Genomic DNA, 17,700 nt, shown 5'->3' with positions numbered 1-17,700 from the left:
CAGAACTCATTTCCTAGACACACATCAAGTTCACATTTTCCAGCTCAGCCACATGGGAGTTAGATGAGTGACTGCAGTGAGAGAGTCCCCTAAAATGGTCTGATTTTCACAGACAGCTGTGTTAACCATTCATCCCACTGAAACTACACCCAGCTCTCACACTCCTGCCTTCTATATGCACCAGTACGAGGCAGCAGGCCAGCTAGCTCAGGTTACCATAACACCTCAGCAAGTGTATCCTCAAAAAGACTCCCTAATATTTGAAGGATGAAGTATGCTGAAAAAGGCTGCATATCTAACTGGTTGTTAATATGGGTGATCACTTGATCAATATGGAATTTGATTCTCCTCTGCTTCAATCCACAGCTAAACTGTTATGACACCAAAATAAGAGCAGTTGTTGATCTGTTGGAAGGTAGGAGAGCCCTGCAGAGAGACCTGGACAGGCTGGACGGGTGGGCAGAGGCCAATGGGATGAGATTTAACAAGGCCAAGTGCAGGGTTCTGCACTTTGGCCACAACAACCTCAAGGAGTGCTACAGGCTGGGGACAGAGTGGCTGGAAAGCAGGCAGGAAGAAAGGGACCTGGGGGTACTGGTAGATAGTAGCTGAAGATGAGCCAGCAGTGTGCCCAGGTGGCCAAGAGAGCCAATGGCATCCTGGCCTGCATCAGGAACAGTGTGGCCAGTAGGTCAAGGGAGGTTATTCTTCCCCTGTACTCAGCACTGGTCAGGCCACACCTTGAGTACTGTGTCCAGTTCTGGGCCCCTCAATTCAAGAGAGATGTTGAGGTGCTGGAACATGTCCAGAGAAGGGCAACAAAGCTGGTGAGAGGCCTGGAACACAAACCCTATGAGGAGAGGCTGAGGGAGCTGGGGTTGTTTAGCCTGGAGAAGAGGAGGCTCAGGGGTGACCTCATTGCTGTCTACAACTACCTGAAGGGACATTGTAACCAGGCGGGGGTTGGTCTTTTCTCCCAGGCAACCAGCAATAGAACAAGGGGACACAGACTCAAGGTGTGCCGGGGGAGGTCTAGGCTGGATATTAGGAGGAAGTTCTTTACAGAGAGAGTGATTGGCATTGGAATGGGCTGCCCAGGGAGGTGGTGGAGTCACCAAGACTGGAGTCTCAAGAAAAGCCTGGATGAGGCACTTAGTGCCATGGTCTAGTTGATTGGCTAGGGCTGGGTGCTAGGTTGGACTGGATGACCTTGGAGATCTCTTCCAACCTGGTTGATCCTATGATTCTATGAATACAGAATCATTTGATCTAGCTTTCAACCTTAAAAAAACTACGTTGTGCTTGACATCCATATTGGTAGCTCAAATTAAATAGGTGTTTCATATAAAAATAACCCAAGCACAAGAAGAGGCATATTTCAAGTAAAATAAAAAAGGAAACCCACCATATTTTCTTCTCCGGATCTTCATTTAATAAAGCTAAATATTTAAGAGTGACTTGAACTTTAATTAGGGAGAAGCAGCTTAAAATTAAATGTAGTATGAACCTCTTTAAGTAAAGCAAATTAAATTATTCCCTTCAAATGTTTCCATTTCATACAGAAGATTCTTTAAACAGAATTGCCAAAACCAGAATTGTTATGGAGAAAGGTCTGCGGGACTATTTTGGGAATAAAACCCCCAAATACAGCTTCTTAAAAAAACGGGGGTTTATTACATGAGATCTTTCTTGTTTGCACTTGATACAGAGCAAATACACCTCTAGGATCTGGCTGTGACCAGAGAATTTCTTCTCTGCCCATTAAAGCATCCATGTCTCAATCACATACCAAGAAGCCTTGTAAGTGGAGGGGACGACTGCATGCACAGAGTTATGATGTTCACCCTATTTTGAGTTGGGAGGAAAATTTCCCCCCAGCTTTTGGTTAATGTGCTTTCACCACCTCCTACCTCATGGGCATGCTCAATCCATTGAAAAATCAAATTATTTCCTTTCCTTTGGGTGAGGCTTGGGCACTAATGACACATTGCTCTTCTTTCTTCTCCACAGATTGCTAATAGTTTAGTTTCTTTAGGACTGTGATGCTTTGCTCCAGTCAAAGCACTTTGACTCAGCATAAAGCTGCTTGCAGAAATTGCAATTGTGCAGGAACCTGGTCTATGTGGATTTGCCTTCATTCCTTCAGGACTAACACACTCCTTATCCACTAGACAAACTTCCAAGCTTAAGTAGGAAGCGAAATAACAGGGGTTGCTGCAGCAAGTGGATTTGTAAAGCATCCCTAATTACACCTGTCTGTGCTCACTGCTGGAGGGTGTGTGGTGGAGCTGGGGCTGTGTTCAGGTACAGAGCAGGTTTTGAGCTGCACAAAGATGTCTAGATTGGCATTTCTGCACATGCATATACGGAAATCTAAATACCCAGGGGGAAAAAAAAAGGAAAAAAGGAAAAAAAGAAAAAGCTGGTAGAAATGAGGTGCCTATCATTTAGGAAGAGATGCAGCCAGTTCCTGGAGTTCAGAATACATATCTCCTTGTGAGTGCTTATGGATCTGTGCCTGAATGAAGCAGCACCAATGGCTTTCTAGGGTGTGATAAAGAAAAGGCTGGGAACTGCTAGCAGGGAAAAACGGCAAAAGTGGTGATGGCTACAAGAACCAGGCAGATAGAAGTTCATAGCAATTCCAGAACTGCTTCATAATCATCATGATTAAGTAGCCTCTGCTAAGGCCAAAATTCCGTTTCTCTAGAAGGGAACACAAAGCATGAGATTGGTCTTACCGCAGTGCAGTACCAATGGACAGCTGCATGTAGGATCTCATGCAGTTTTTATTCAGTCTCATTTTAAATATCCCAAACACTGCAGTGTTCCCCCTTTATGCAAGAGGCTGCATTATTCTGCCATCAGATTGCAAATAGAAAGGTAATACCAGTTAATAATTGCTCTGAGGTTAAAACAGACTTCAGGAACATGAAGCCAAACTTAGCTGATCAGCTTCCTTAAAGGCACTAATATCTAGCAAAGAACAGTCCTGCTCTTTCTTCTTTTCTGCATGAGATTCTTTAACTCCTCTCCCCTCCCACCACCCCTTTTTTTTTAATGGCAGGTCAGGTGGCTCTGAATTTACAAGCACTTACTTTTAATGACTGGCCTCAGTGGGAGTAGACATGTGCAGGAGGTAAGAAGGGGGAATATTGTATTGCTGCATCTGTCCCTAAGGCTTACTACTATTTTATGGAGGATATGAGTATCTATTGTGCTAAAAGCTCATATGACTGCCATCTCTCTGCTTGACTTCTAAATTAACTAAGCCCTTTCCTTTGAGGATTAAAACCAATTCCCTAAATAGAATGATAAAGTGTTTGTCAAAGCCATGACAAGCTGACTGCTATATCGTAATGCTTCAAATCAAGAGCCATTAGAAATAAAAAGTCTAACTTTGAGAACATTAGCTACTGTCGTTACTGACATACTGTAAATATGCAAAGAAAGGGGGAATTGACTTTACATCCTTTAAACTTTGCATTTAGCTCAAAAAATCAGACAGTAGAGGGGCTGAGGAGCTCTATGACCTTCTTAGTGGCAGCATGGCTGGGACACATGGATTTCATCCTAAAAACTTCACTAGCAACTCCAGCAAAGACTGTAAGACCAAAAATGAGAGAGGAACTTATTTTTCTTACAATTTTTTCCCCTCTAGGACAAAGTTAACAATGAAATTCATATGGTGTTAAAGAAGAAATAAAAATAACTTTAGGCTTAGAGACAAAATGAGCTTTGCCAGAGGTCAGACCAACTTACAAAGCAAAGGTGCTTCACAGAGACAGTGACCATGGAAAATGGGAGAGTGACAGGATAAGAGTGGCTATAGTTAAAAACAAACCCGATTTGGCCCCACTGCAAAACAAATTATTCACATCTGTTTTCAACAGCGTTGTACATACTGCCTTTGTCCCCATAGTTAGCAAGACAAGACTACAAAGATAGACTCCATCAGGTGTAAAAGCAGGGACAAAAATGAAGGACTTCAAAGCACTCAATAGCTACAAATAACACAATTTCTAAACCAGAGTCCGAAAAGAACTGGCACAGAAAAGCCTGATAGGAAGGATATTTAACAAGCATCTAAGTGCAGAACAACAAACTGGCAGGAAACCACTTTATGAAACAGATTACATGATGAGTGTGTCTGCTATAGCTGGAACAGAGACTAATGAGTTCCAAAAAGGAAAGCTGAAGTGCTCCTTTTCTGCAGCCCACCCTACTTGATAAATAGACTTTCATTCCAGTGCACTGCTCACAGATGGCAAAACCTTCTACTTTGTTCTCAAAATGATTTTGTACACAGCCCTCAGCTGGTAGACTGGACCTGGCCAAACCCCTGAATTCATTTGGCCCATCAGATTTCTATCTATAGAACATAACTGGCTGCTTTTGAAACAGGTCTTCTTCCCTTATTTTTAATTAACTCCTGGCTCTGAAGTCACACCTCTGAGAAGTGCAGGTTGCTCACATTTTCCAGTTTTCCCTAAACTCTGAATCAAAATCTCTTCATATTAAAGGTCATGTTTTCAAGCACAATGGTATGTGGCTCTGCACCTCATTTGTGAACAGTTACCAAAACTAGCAAAACAGAAAAAGACATAAAAATAGGTAGTCCTAAACCTGCTCTGAATTAGTTTCTGGCTCCCTAGTCTCTGTCCTTTCATATCTGCACTCCAAATGATGATAAACACAATATACTTCCACAGAAACTATTATCAAACAGCCTTCTAATGAGATGCAGGCATATTGAATCTAAGCCTAAGCATCCTTAATTGAAATCACCCCTTGGCACTGGACAGAGCTGCTCACCCTCCCTGACAACCAGACCCAAACCAAAGGATGCAGCAGACATGCATCCTTTTGTCATTAAAGCTCACTGCCAGCTTTAGGAAGCTTTGCAAATCGTTTTGTTAAGTGTCACAACTCCACCTCTGGTGTCCACTTGTGCAACACTGCCACAAACACTAGAGGAAATGTTTCCATGAATAAAAGAGGACTGGTATCTTTATTTCTGAAGGCTTAGTTTCACTCAGAAACTAATGGTCACTTTTTAATAGTCACTTGATCCAAACCACCTTTTTCCATATGACTATGATTAACTCTAGAAAAGGGTATTGAGTAGTAGAGAAACTATCAGTGCAAGACTTCCAAGCAAACAGTAAACTCTAAGTTCCACAAAAGCAGCTGCAAATCACCTGTTGCATCTTGCTGACACTTGTCCCTCTTTTAAAGAATTTAATCAAGGATCATTGCAAGCCCTGATTTATGAGAAGAAAAGTTAGGTTTGAAGATGAAGCTTTATGAAGCCTCTGGCAATCTGAGCAGTTTACAATGCTTTATATGGCTCTCACTCATTTATATGAGATTACATGGAACATATGAATCAGGCAAATCCTCTTTTCAGAAGCACCAAAGCAATTATAAAGCATAACTGCAGGATAGGATTCCCTCCCTTGCTGTTTGTGAATTATCTAAACCAAATTTGCTATAGAAACCCCAGACTTGACTAACAATTTCCTTCCAGGTTTACAGTAATACAGGGAGATTACAGTAGAAAGGATCATTCTAGGGTTTCTCCCTGCTTGATGAGTTCAGGGGATTCTGCACACCACAACATCAGCAAAAAAGCAGTGGGTCTAATTCTTCTCCATTGGATGGCCCTGCCCAGCTCCACTGACATCAGCATTGGTGTTACCAGATTTAGCAGATGATTGCTGGAAAGGAGGATAATGGTGACCTTCAGTTAAATGAAACTCTTAGGAGTGTGAACCTTCAGTGCCTCATTCATGGACTCAAATTCTCTGATGGGCCTGCACTGCTGACTGGGGAAAACTTGCCCTACTGAGTTTTAATTTCTTCCTCCGTCTCTGATGTTCAGGTGGTAAGGTTGGCACAGAGCCAGCTATAATGTCTGTTCCTCTGATGCACCTGTTTTGCAGTTTTGATTTTTGAGTAACAAGAACATCTATTATAAGGGCAACTTGGAGACATAAAGGGAGGAGATGAGCTGTATTTGCAATGCAACATGCAGAGAATTGTTCGACTTAGGACAGGGTGAATAAGACAAAGAATTGTATTTTATGGTTGAATGATCAGGCTTGTAGATGCATGTTGTTGTCATGGAAGATACATGTCCTGGCTTGCCCAGACATTGTTCTGTGGTCCCCTTCCCTCTGCTGATGGGAGGAAGTAGTGTGCAGGGAGAAGACAAAAGGCTTGGAGATAGCCACTTTGAGGGTTCAAGACTTGCCCAGACTTGTTCTTCCCAAATAAGGGAAAGCAAGCTCCTGACTTCACCTAATATGGTCCAGCTTGGCAAAGTGCTATTCTGATTGGTGAATCTCTGTGGCCAAAGGGACCATTACATTTAGGCAAGCAATAAATACTCTTTTACCACATGCCTGCTTTTGCTTTCCCCTTTGCTTTTGCCTTCGCCTTTGCTTTTGCCTACTCTGCCCTGCCACATTATGCTCTGCTTTGCCTGCAATGACTTTTAAGACAACGACAGAACTCCCTTCAAATGTTTGGGTACTGTCTGACACTATTTTGTGAGTAAACATTCAAAGTCTCTTTGTAAGAAATTCTGTAACCAGACTCTATTGTGCCTTCTCCCTTAGCAGCAGAAAGGAGACTCCTAAGTCTCCTAGAGGGCAAGTGGCATAATTGAAACTAAGAAGCTCTTTCCAGTTTTAAGTTTAATGTTTGTATATGCTAGCTCTTTTGTAAGTGTTCTAGATTGCCTCTTCCCTGTGTGTATAAAAATCCAAATGTTTTGAACATTGTAAGCAAGTTTTCTGAGTCAGATTTTATGTTAATAAACAATTTTATCTTCACCTGTATATAAAAATTAATATAGATTACTAATTTTGCATAATTCATAACAGTTGTTTAATTAGAAAGTATACACAAAGCAATCAAGTATCATGTAGAAGGCTGTGCAAAGCTATGAGCAGAGCTGAAAGCAAGCAGGCACTGCCTACTTGAAAGAAATGCTTGTTCTGTATTGCACTGGTCATATATCCAGGATGCATTGTTATAGCTTTGCCTCATCTCCATGCAGTCCTATTTCCTACACACATCTGAGCCCTATTTGACTTTATTTTGCTTTCTACTTTGGTGCTCTGAGGAGCACCAAAACACCAACTGCCTCCAGCAACTTGACCCCCATAGTTGTTTTTCAAGTGATTATTTTTTTTTCCCTCACATCAAACCCTTTTTTTTTGCCATTAATTTCTTATTTCTGGGAGCCAGGGATTGACAAGATGGCTTCAGCACCTCAGCAGAAGACTGGAGCTTCTGAAATCCCCCTTTTGGGGAAAAAAAATACGGGTTTGCTTCAATGATGGCAAAAAAACCCAAACCCAAAACAAACCCAATTTTTAATGTAAGGGCAAGGGGAGGGGAAAGAATCTCTTATACATTCTGAGCAATGAGCATTTTAGACTCATGGAGTTAATTTTTGGCAGGGTTTCTATGTTGAGGAAGGCACTTTCACTTTCTACTTCATAACTAACACTGATGTCACACCCAGTTTCACTGCTCCTTCATTAGCTAGACTGATGACAGAAGCATGGTCAGACTGAAATCAGGGTTTTCTTCTTTTGTTCCTATATTTCCTTATGTTAAAACTTCTCAACAGCTGAAAAACTAAATCTGCCAGGCAACTACAATCAGGCTCAGTAATCTTGTTAGCCATTCTGCTCACATCTGATTAGAAGGACTCAGAGGTACATGTTTTTAACTAAACCTTCCCCAAAGCATGTGATACAAACTAAGCTGCTCTGTCATACTACCCAGTGTAAAATAAGTATGAGAGCTGTATGGCAGCCTTAAGATCACAGATGCATAGAATCACAGAATATTAGGTAGGAAGGGACCTCAAGGATCATCTGGTCTAACCTTTTATGTCTAAAGCATAATCTAGACAAGATAGCTCAGCACTCCACCCAGTAAAATGCTCAGGAACCCACTGCTTCCTTGGAGAGATTATTCCAATGGCTGATAGCTCTCACTGTGACAAATACACCTCTTGTGTCTGACTGGAATCTCCCCTGCAGTAACTTGTACCTATTATCCCTTGTCTCTTTCATCTTTTTTTGTAGACATCCCTTATACATCGAAACAACATCCAAACTGGATGTGGTTTTCCACCTACAACCTTGATAAGGCTGAGCAGAGTAAAAGATGCAAGATAGTTGTTTGCTATCTATAACTGCCCTGTAATTTTGGAAGGCATCAACATTCACCTTTTTATTACTGTTTACAACAAGCCTCTTTCAGTTTACAGTCAATTACAATCTCCAAACAGTTGCTTGTTTTTTAATAGTAGTTTTGTTTTGCTGATGAAAACTTAGACCTGAGTACTATATTCAGAAATCTAAAATCCATCAGTATTTATAAAAGTTCTCTGAAATCTATATTAGGAAAAGCAAAGTATTTCTTAGTGGTGTATAAATATTGTTATAGCTATAAATACGTAAGTAGTCTCAAATGCTTTCAAGTCTGTTTATTTTTGACCCTTCTGCAATTAAAAACTGGACCAGAGAGACAGTGTGAAAGTGTGAAAGACAAGGCTGGTGTATGGAGACTTGGGGGAATGCTGCTCCTTTGCACACATCATGAGCAGTACAAAAGTCTGCATTTCTAGAGGGATAGAGTCACTGGTCCTGGACTGTCTGTCTTTGTTTAGGAAACAGGAAAACATGCTTTAAAAAGCAATAAAAATGGAAAGCAGCTGTGCTGCTCTTTTGCCATGCTCTGGCTCTTTTCATATGCTGTATACAGCCACAAAGCTGATCCTGTCCAGGCATCTCTACCGGTGCAGGGAGTGCAAGGCAGCCCTCCCATTCCATACCAGCAGCATTGCCCTGTTCAACACCATGGGCTCTGAGTGCTCTGGCAGAGGCTACCAGCTGAGAGAAAAGCTCTTTGCCTTCCCACATCATTTGGTCCTGATCTTCCTCTGCTGCAAATTTACCAATTTTTAGGGGCTGCTACTGACCTAGCAGCCCAACTCAGCAGTCCCCAGGATCAACATTCTCTGGGCAGTGGCTAATGAGTGTGTGCTGGTTTGAGGCTAATTGGAATATTTTAATGACAGAAACTGGATCATTGGCTGTGAAAAAGAAAGTAATAGTGATGTCTATTCACTCATAGGTTCTGCTAAGAGATATAAAACACAAACAGAGTCAGTGAGTGTCTCTGGCTGCTGCATTAAGTATATCTGCTTGAGTCTGCGTAACCCCAACTGATCCTTCTGCTTCTAGCTCCTTATCTGGCAATCTCACTCCTGCATGTAAGACTTCTGGTATAAGGGTGGGAGTGGAAAGAAGGAGGGGAGCTGATTTGAAAGCCCTCCTGGGCAGTTCTGCTGTTCGGGAGGGGCTTGGATTTCTGTAATACTTTTAACTTTGTATATATACAATTGTATAGAGTTGTAAATGTCTGAATATATATTAACTTTGTATATATACTATTGTATGGAGTTGTAAATGTCTGTATATATATTAACTTTGTATATATACAATTGCATAGAGTTGTAAATGTCTGTATATATATTAACTTTGTATATATACAATTGCATAGAGTTGTAAATGTCTGTATATATATTAACTTTGTATATATACAATTGTATAGAGTTGCAAATGTCTGTATATATATATTAACTTTGTATATATACAATTGTATAGAGTTGCAAATGTCTGAATATATATTAACTTTGTATATATACTATTGTATGGAGTTGTAAATGTCTGTATATATATTAACTTTGTATATATACAATTGTATAGAGTTGCAAATATCTGAATATATATTAACTTTGTATATATACAATTGTATGGAGTTGTAAATGTCTGAATATATATTAACTTTGTATATATACAATTGTATGGAGTTGTAAATGTCTGTATATATATTAACTTTGTATATATACAATTGTATGGAGTTGTAAATGTCTGTATATATATTAACTTTGTATATATACAATTGTATAGAGTTGTAAATGTCTGTATATATATTAACTTTGTATATATACAATTGTATGGAGTTGCAAATGTCTGTATATATATTAACTTTGTATATATACAATTGTATAGAGTTGTAAATGTCTGTATATATATTAACTTTGTATATATACAATTGTATGGAGTTGTAAATGTCTGAATATATATTAACTTTGTATATATACAATTGTATGGAGTTGTAAATGTCTGTATATATATTAACTTTGTATATATACAATTGTATTGAGTTGTAAATGTCTGTATATATATTAACTTTGTATATATACAATTGTATAGGGTTGCAAATGTCTGTATATATATTAACTTTGTATATATACAATTGTATAGAGTTGCAAATATCTGAATATATATTAACTTTGTATATATACAATTGTATAGAGTTGTAAATATCTGTATATATATTAACTTTGTATATATACAATTGTATGGAGTTGTAAATGTCTGAATATATATTAACTTTGTATATATACAATTGTATGGAGTTGTAAATGTCTGTATATATATTAACTTTGTATATATACAATTGTATAGAGTTGCAAATATCTGAATATATATTAATTTTGTATATGTACAATTGTATAGAGTTGTAAATATCTGAATATATATTAATTTTTTATATGTACAATTGTATAGAGTTGTAAATATCTGAATATATTTCATACATGTGCTTGTATGTTTGTGCCATGCTGTAAATATGGCTTCATTCCTTAACTTCCAGATGGCCAAGTTAGTCTGGTGAATTGCGGGGGAGGGGGCAGGAAAATCCTAAACTACCACAGGGTGTCTGGGTCAGCACTGGGCAATGTCAGTATCTCCTCCTTGCTGCCTGCCTGGAGGCTCTTCACAGCAAGAAAGGCCACCACTAAACAAGAGAAGGGGAAAAAGAAGGATTGGAGATCAGACTGGTACATGAAGGAGATGGGAGGGCTGTTGGGCCAGATGGGATAAGCTGGCACAGTTGTAGTTCCAGTTGACTTAGGCCCTAGTTAGCTAGGGAAGGACCAGAAAATATTCCACTTTTCCATGACAATTTAGATTATTGCTGCATGGACACAGGTAGAATATTTTGTGTTATTGACATACGTGTGCAAGTGCCTGAATAAACTCCTGAGGAACAACTCAGCCTAGGAGCATCCTGGAAAGTCAGCTGGACTCAGCAGAGGTTAAGCTCTAAGCCACAAGTTTGAGAGTGGCAGGGACCAAAGACCTCCCCATGTTGCTGGGTGAGCTGCCCTCCCAGGCGAATTGCCAATGCACTTTCTATGTGCTCAGATGTGGGAGTGTATTGAAATGCCACAACAAAGGAGGAGGGATTTTAAGAAAGGGATATATGGCTGCCTTTAATTCTACTCTGCCTCATAAGAATAGAGACAGCTACCACAGCCAGCATTCAAAGGAAAGGAAAATGGCCCAAATTATTCTGTTTTCTATTAAATGTAACAGTTCCCTCCCCAAAATGCAATTCCAGGAACTTGAATATTCTCTTTTGGGGAACTGTTAAGTAGTGCCACAAAAAAGCTCTCTCCCTTTTTTTCTGGAAATGTGGTTGTCTTCATAATGCAAAATGTTCCAAAGCTTGTGACAAGAAACTGTGTCTTTATAACCGTCCATATTACTCTCTGTGCACAAATGTATTCATATCTGCATCAATATAATCTAACTGCAACATCACCTGGCTGCTGCCTGAGAACTATCCCACAATTACCCTTCTAAACATCTGTTTTAAATTTGCAGAGCTCCAGGTTTTAAAGAGAAAGGCAACGTTGCACCCCCTGCCTTTGGCATACAACTCTAACTAATCCAACCTTACATGTTGATAGTTTTCAAGACAAAAGACTACACAGAATGACATGAAAGAAGTCCGAGGGAAAGGTGAGTGATGTGGAAAGAAGAACACACTTTCAGGATCTTTGAAAGCTGGTGTGGCTTACCAAGATCAATGACATGTCATCCCAGAGGAACACTGAAAAAAGCCTTTGTAGTTCTGCCCCCCTTTTGTCTGTAATTTGTATTTCTAAGCAGGAAGTCTGCAGGCAGTGTGCATGTGTGTGGAGTCAGCATGCACTGTGCATGAATTTCAGCACACAGCATCCATGCAACACAGCGTTAGAGGTTGTGTGGCTGTGCAAAGCCCAACGGTACCAAAAAATGTGTATTGAAACTACAAGTTAACACAAAGAGTTGAGACAGGAGATGGAGAGATTGTTCCTATGATCTAATCAATAAAATATTCATGTAGCAGATATTAAAATGGTTTCTAGGCCATGGAGAGCAGCACGTTTTCATTTTGACTAACGCACCTCAAACATAAAGCAGTGGGAAATACTATAAATAAAGGATTCTTAAGAATAGTCTCCAAGAACAAAAAAAATCTAGCTGAAGATAATACACCTGAATCAGGTTTAAATTGGTTTGTAAGAAATAGCCTGATGCTTGCAACATCAGCCTCTTGAAAAGAAGCTTAACACGAGGCTGTAGGGAAGCAGATTGAGTGGAAAAGATTTTCTGAGCTGCTGCATTTATAAAAAGGTAAATACCATTAACAGGGAAAGGTTGAAGATAAGGAGAGGGGGGAAAAAAAGAAAAAGAGAGAAGCTTTTCCTCCTACAAGTGAGGGGCAGTGAAATTTTTAGGACTCAGCTTGATATTTTTCTAAATAATTATGTTTTTCCAACTGAACAACCAGCTAGACACGGCAAACTGTAATTAACACCAAGAAGCATAATACCACTTGGCATGCTTACACCTTGTTTCTGAACAGGAGGCTGCAAGAACCCCTCAAAAGCTATTCAAAGAAACTTATAATTGTAATTATGTGCTAGTGTGATTAGGCTCTTCTAATAATGTCATGCCTATTGAGTGCACCCTATTGAAAAGCCCACATCAAAAATGCACAGTTCCACTGATCTGTATGCTTATGTCAGAAGCCCTCATTTGGAGATCTGAGAAATGAAAGAAACTTGACTATGGAGATTAAGAAATTTGGTTTAGCACTGTAAAATAATATTATGATTGAACAATATCAGCACCAACTATTAATAAATGTGCCAGCCTTTCCCATTACAAGACACCACATGCAGCTGCTTATAGCTGTGCCAAAATTTTTAATCTGTGGGAACGAATCTCATGTTAAAAAGTTCTTTGAATGCTTTAAGGCTGCAGTGACTGGGAGCAGAACTTTGACTGTGGGCAACAAAGTGGGCAATAAAAACACAGTTTTGCCTATGCATGGAGGGTCAAACCAGCACTAGTAAGGTCATGGAGCAATCTGATTACCCATGGAACTACAGAAATGCTAAATATTTTTATTATTATAAATAGCCATTATAACAGGAACTCAAATTTCTTCATCTTTATGGCATAAAACAAAGATACCATCTATAACTTTATGTAAAACGAGCCATAAAAGTGCTCTCAGTCCAACTGCCTTGCCAGCTACCTCTTGTTTATCTTAATCTAGATAGGCTGAAAGGTATAAGCAAGAAATGAAGATGTTTGCTATTTTAGGCCAATCAATCTATGTACTCAAGAATGTAATCTCAAGAGTTAAACACAGCAGTGTGATTCCTGGGGACCCATGAGGATGTAGCTTATAGAAATAGAACAGAATACATCTGCTATAATGCAAGAGAGAAATCTTTGCAGGTGCTGGTCTGCAACAATCTAGTACAAATGTATGCCAGCTGCTGTCTGACTGTAGATAATCACATCTGCTCACATGGCCTGGATGACTTTTTAGAACAGGGAACAAATCAGATAAAAGAGCCTTTTTTGTGTAATTCAGCCTCCCTTCCCCTCCCAAACAAGCTCACACCTCATCTCACAATCACTCACCTCCAGATGTACCAATTATTGTTATTTCTGGAGTCAAAGTAGAATTTACCGCCCTCATTTGGAAAAAGCCCTCAGGGCTGCAAAAACCTTCAAACAAAGCAGGGAGTGATATGCTGTATTGAGAAGAAAAGAAATTAATGTCCATAAAGCAAGGTATTACCATTCTCTTCATCTCCTTGGAGACCTGGTGAGCCCCCAGGTGGTTATAAAAGGGCCGGTCAACACCCCAGTGTGGCGGGTTATGGGTGATGGAGTTAGCACGTTGACGGCTCATCTTGGCTATTGTGGCTTTCTCATCTTTCTGAAACACAAAAGAGAGAATACATTTGAAAACATTTACATGGCAGTCATTCTCCAAGTATCTCTGACAGCTCCAGAAGTTGAGTTTGTGTCTAGAACTTTGTGAGGTGGTCACTGATCACGAGCAGTCCACCATTTCTTCTTCTTCTGATTTTTCAGAACACCTGCCTCTAAATAGTGCTCACCATTTTACTCCTTTTCTGGTTTTGAGTAATGTGGCCGTTTGAGCTGATCTTCTAGCTCAGACATAGGGGTAAGATGAACATTCCAGGGATAGGCCACATAAATGGCAACAATAGATAAATTAATATAATTTCATTGGAGCATCAAGAACTTAATGTCTAGAAGCACAGCTTGTACTCCCCCTTCTCCCGCTGGCTTCGGCTGCTTCAGCTTCGCCTATCTTCCCCGGCTGCTGTTTTGGCTACTGCTGCTTCTGCTGCTTCGCCGCCGCTTGCCCCCTCCCCCGTCTCCTTTAAGGTTATTGTATTGGTTTTTTCCCTTCCTTCCTTCTCTAGTTATTATCTCTCTTTACATTGTTATACTTATACTATAAGAAAATATAATTTCATCTCTCCCTGACTTTCAAAAAAGAAGGGGGGTTTGTGTTGTGAATTTTCTTCCCGGGGGAGGGATCAGCCCAAACCCAGGACAGGATTTCTTGGCGCACCTTAACGTAGGGCACGATCTTGGCTTGTTGTTTTTTTTTCTTTCCCCCTGTTGATTGATAATCAGAATAAGAACATCAGGGGAAAATGAAGTTGTTTGATATATTCTGGCCTATTATTGCCTCAATTCTGACTCTATCAGTTCAGCAGTGTTTTACAGCTATGGTGCACTACCAGGTGTGTTCATTCTTCGCTAAGATGATCTGGGACTCGGTAAAAGCTGTGCTAAGGAAGGTTGGAGATGTTGTTAGGGATGTTTTAGGGTTTAGGAATGTCGTTGAGGGTGTGCCGTATGTGACATTGGTGTCAGAGACTAGGAGTTATTTGGAAGAGATGAGCTACCCAGTAGCATGCCTAATATGTGTGAACTTGATGTTTTTGGCTGCTATTGTAGGTTTGGTTGTAGTGTGGAGACGAGAGACATGCAGGAACAAACAGGCTGTGTAGACACAGGGAGCACTCAGAAACGGAGATACCTGTTTTCAAATTGAATAGCTTCAGACAAGAAATTGCAGTTCCAAGATGAGATACTACATAGAGAGTCTTGAAAATGAGTAATAAAATAAATGAGAAATACCGGTGTTGTTGCAAGAGGAATGACACATGGAGCTACCTGGTTGAAGAATAGGAGCCAGAAGCTCTCTGAATAGAAGACACTTCTCTGTATGTACATGCAAGTAATTTCCCAGAGGTACAAGAGTATATTCCTAGAAATGACAGTGGAAGCATGTAGATCTTGCAAAGAAATTAACTGAGTTAAGGGTAATGGTACTGAAGAGTGAGACAAACCAATCTCCTCTACCCTAATGCTAGGTAACTTTCCTGAAGTTTGGCCAAAATCTTTGGATTTTTTTATTATAGCTAGTATTGAGTCTTGATTATAACTGGAGTTTACTGCAAACTTTGCACAGGATCTGTTGGAAAGGTTTCATTCAAGGTCAATGCCAGTTACAAGAGCACAGAAATGCAGCATGTAACTAGGCTAAAACCCAGGCTGGTTGCTTTCTTATTTTTAATATATTCCTTAGCTAAATGTATAGGGTTAACCCTCCAGGGGGAGTAACCCTGAACCTGATCCTAGGTGGTCTTGACCATTCCCCAGGAGTGGGTCTGAACACCACCAGGTGATGGTTAGCTCACTCCCCCTTCCTGTCCCATAAAAGCAGGGGGACTTTCTGTTTCACTCTCTCTCCCTGCACACCACCATCATCACCTGTTCCTGGTCTCTCTTTGTTTCACCACATGGCCATCACCATCACAGTCAGGTGGTATTTATACATTTTGTATTTGCTATTTTTCCCTTCCCTAACCTTTTGTAACTTCCATACCTCAGATACCTTTTTAAGTTACTGTTTAACTTTTCTTTTTAACTTCCAAATTGAATGAGATTCATTTATTTGGGTGTGCTTACTTCTCTCTCTCCCTCTCCATCTAATCCCTTTCTTTCGGGAAAGAAGGGGAAGAGGGAAGGGCACTTTATAAAACTGTTATTGGTTCTATCCAATTTATCTGAGTCTCTGGAAATTTAAACTAGAACCAAGACACTAAAAAGACAGACAGGCTTCCACCTAGAAGGTGCTCTGTGGGAAGGCAGGACTTAATTGCACAAGATCAAACCCTTTAACCTTCTTCAGCAAGAAGCACGCTGCACACCTGCTCAGCGAGGACTGTGCCATTTACTTGTGCTGACTCAGAAGGCAGAGGGGTAGCAATTATTACACCTTTGCCTGAAAGAGACAAAGTGGAGAACTTGAAAATTTGGACATTAGGGATAGAGGCAATTTGCCTCTTTATTTCTTGAGATATTAAGCTTTTTTGAGAGAACTGCTGCTTCCATCAGATTACTGAAAACATTAGACATGATATTTATTTCGGAACTCAGAAAGTGTCCCCACACTGATAATTTAGAAAGAAAGCATCTTTTTTTTTATTTAAACTCTAGGATTTTGGTTCAAGTGTTGCATGACAATACAGGTAGGTCCACATCTTTTTTTTTTTTTGCCTGGAGTCTGCTTTCCTTACCTATTTATTTTGATTCCCCATTACTCACTGTGACTTGTACCTGTCAGCAGTTTGCAAAATGCTTGGTGTTATTTCCATGGTAACCAGAGAGTTAAATGTCAAGTCTGGCACTGCCTTAAATTATTTTTTTAAAAGACATTTTAAAAGCTTGCTAAAATTCAGTGCTGGGAAAAGCTGCCTGATTGACGAGCATGAGAAACCATCATCTCGTCTTGCAAAATAGAGAGCTGCAATGACAACATTTCCCATGAGACCACAAGTTCACCAGGCAGGAACCAAACATTCCCAGGGATGTAGTGCTACAGGCTTCATGGCCACTAGCTGGGGACATGGTGTCACTTGCAACAGAGGCCCTGTGTCAGACACTGGACCGGCCCTGTGACAGTAAGAAGCAGTGGTCACTGCTGCCCTGGGCTGCCAAGTAAAGATCTTTTTCCATCCATCCAGGATGACAAGTACAGGACCTCAAAGAAAGTCAGTGGCAGTAAACCTACAGGAGCTGTCAGCTGTCTGGGATGTTTGCTGGGGATGTGTGCTCCCACACTGCACCTCCCCAGGACAGAAAGTGTCTCCCACACCATCTCTTTTCAGCATTGACTCCATCACTTGTTTCATCTGCAAGAGCTGAAGACTCCATCACTTGTTTCATCTGCAAGAGCTGAAGACTCCATCACTTGGCACCAGTTGAATTCTGCATGAGCAATCATGACAGAGCCACTGGATAACCTCCAGGAGAACTGTGCTTTAAAGGTTTCTAAAAATACACTAATGTGATGCAACATCGATGGCCAGATCTGAGCTGGTTTGAGGTTTTGGGTTTTAGCAGTCACTGCTCTTTATGGTCT

General features: G+C 40.3%; 1 protein-coding gene across 2 annotated transcripts in view; it reads right to left on the bottom strand.

The window, feature by feature from the left end:
• The window catches only part of ADCY5 (adenylate cyclase 5), a 240,927-nt gene that overhangs the window by 35,641 nt on the left and 187,586 nt on the right, over positions 1 to 17,700 (bottom strand). For both annotated transcript variants that reach the window (XM_064157052.1, XM_064157042.1), the window contains one exon: positions 14,026 to 14,166. In XM_064157052.1, coding sequence (XP_064013122.1) covers positions 14,026 to 14,166 — 141 coding nt within the window. The remainder of the gene's footprint in view (positions 1 to 14,025; positions 14,167 to 17,700) is intronic.

Source organism: Pogoniulus pusillus, chromosome 2 (assembly GCF_015220805.1).
Source record: "Pogoniulus pusillus isolate bPogPus1 chromosome 2, bPogPus1.pri, whole genome shotgun sequence".
In the NCBI taxonomy this organism is placed as follows: Eukaryota; Metazoa; Chordata; class Aves; order Piciformes; family Lybiidae; genus Pogoniulus; species Pogoniulus pusillus.
This window is presented reverse-complemented; position numbering and strand designations above follow the sequence as displayed.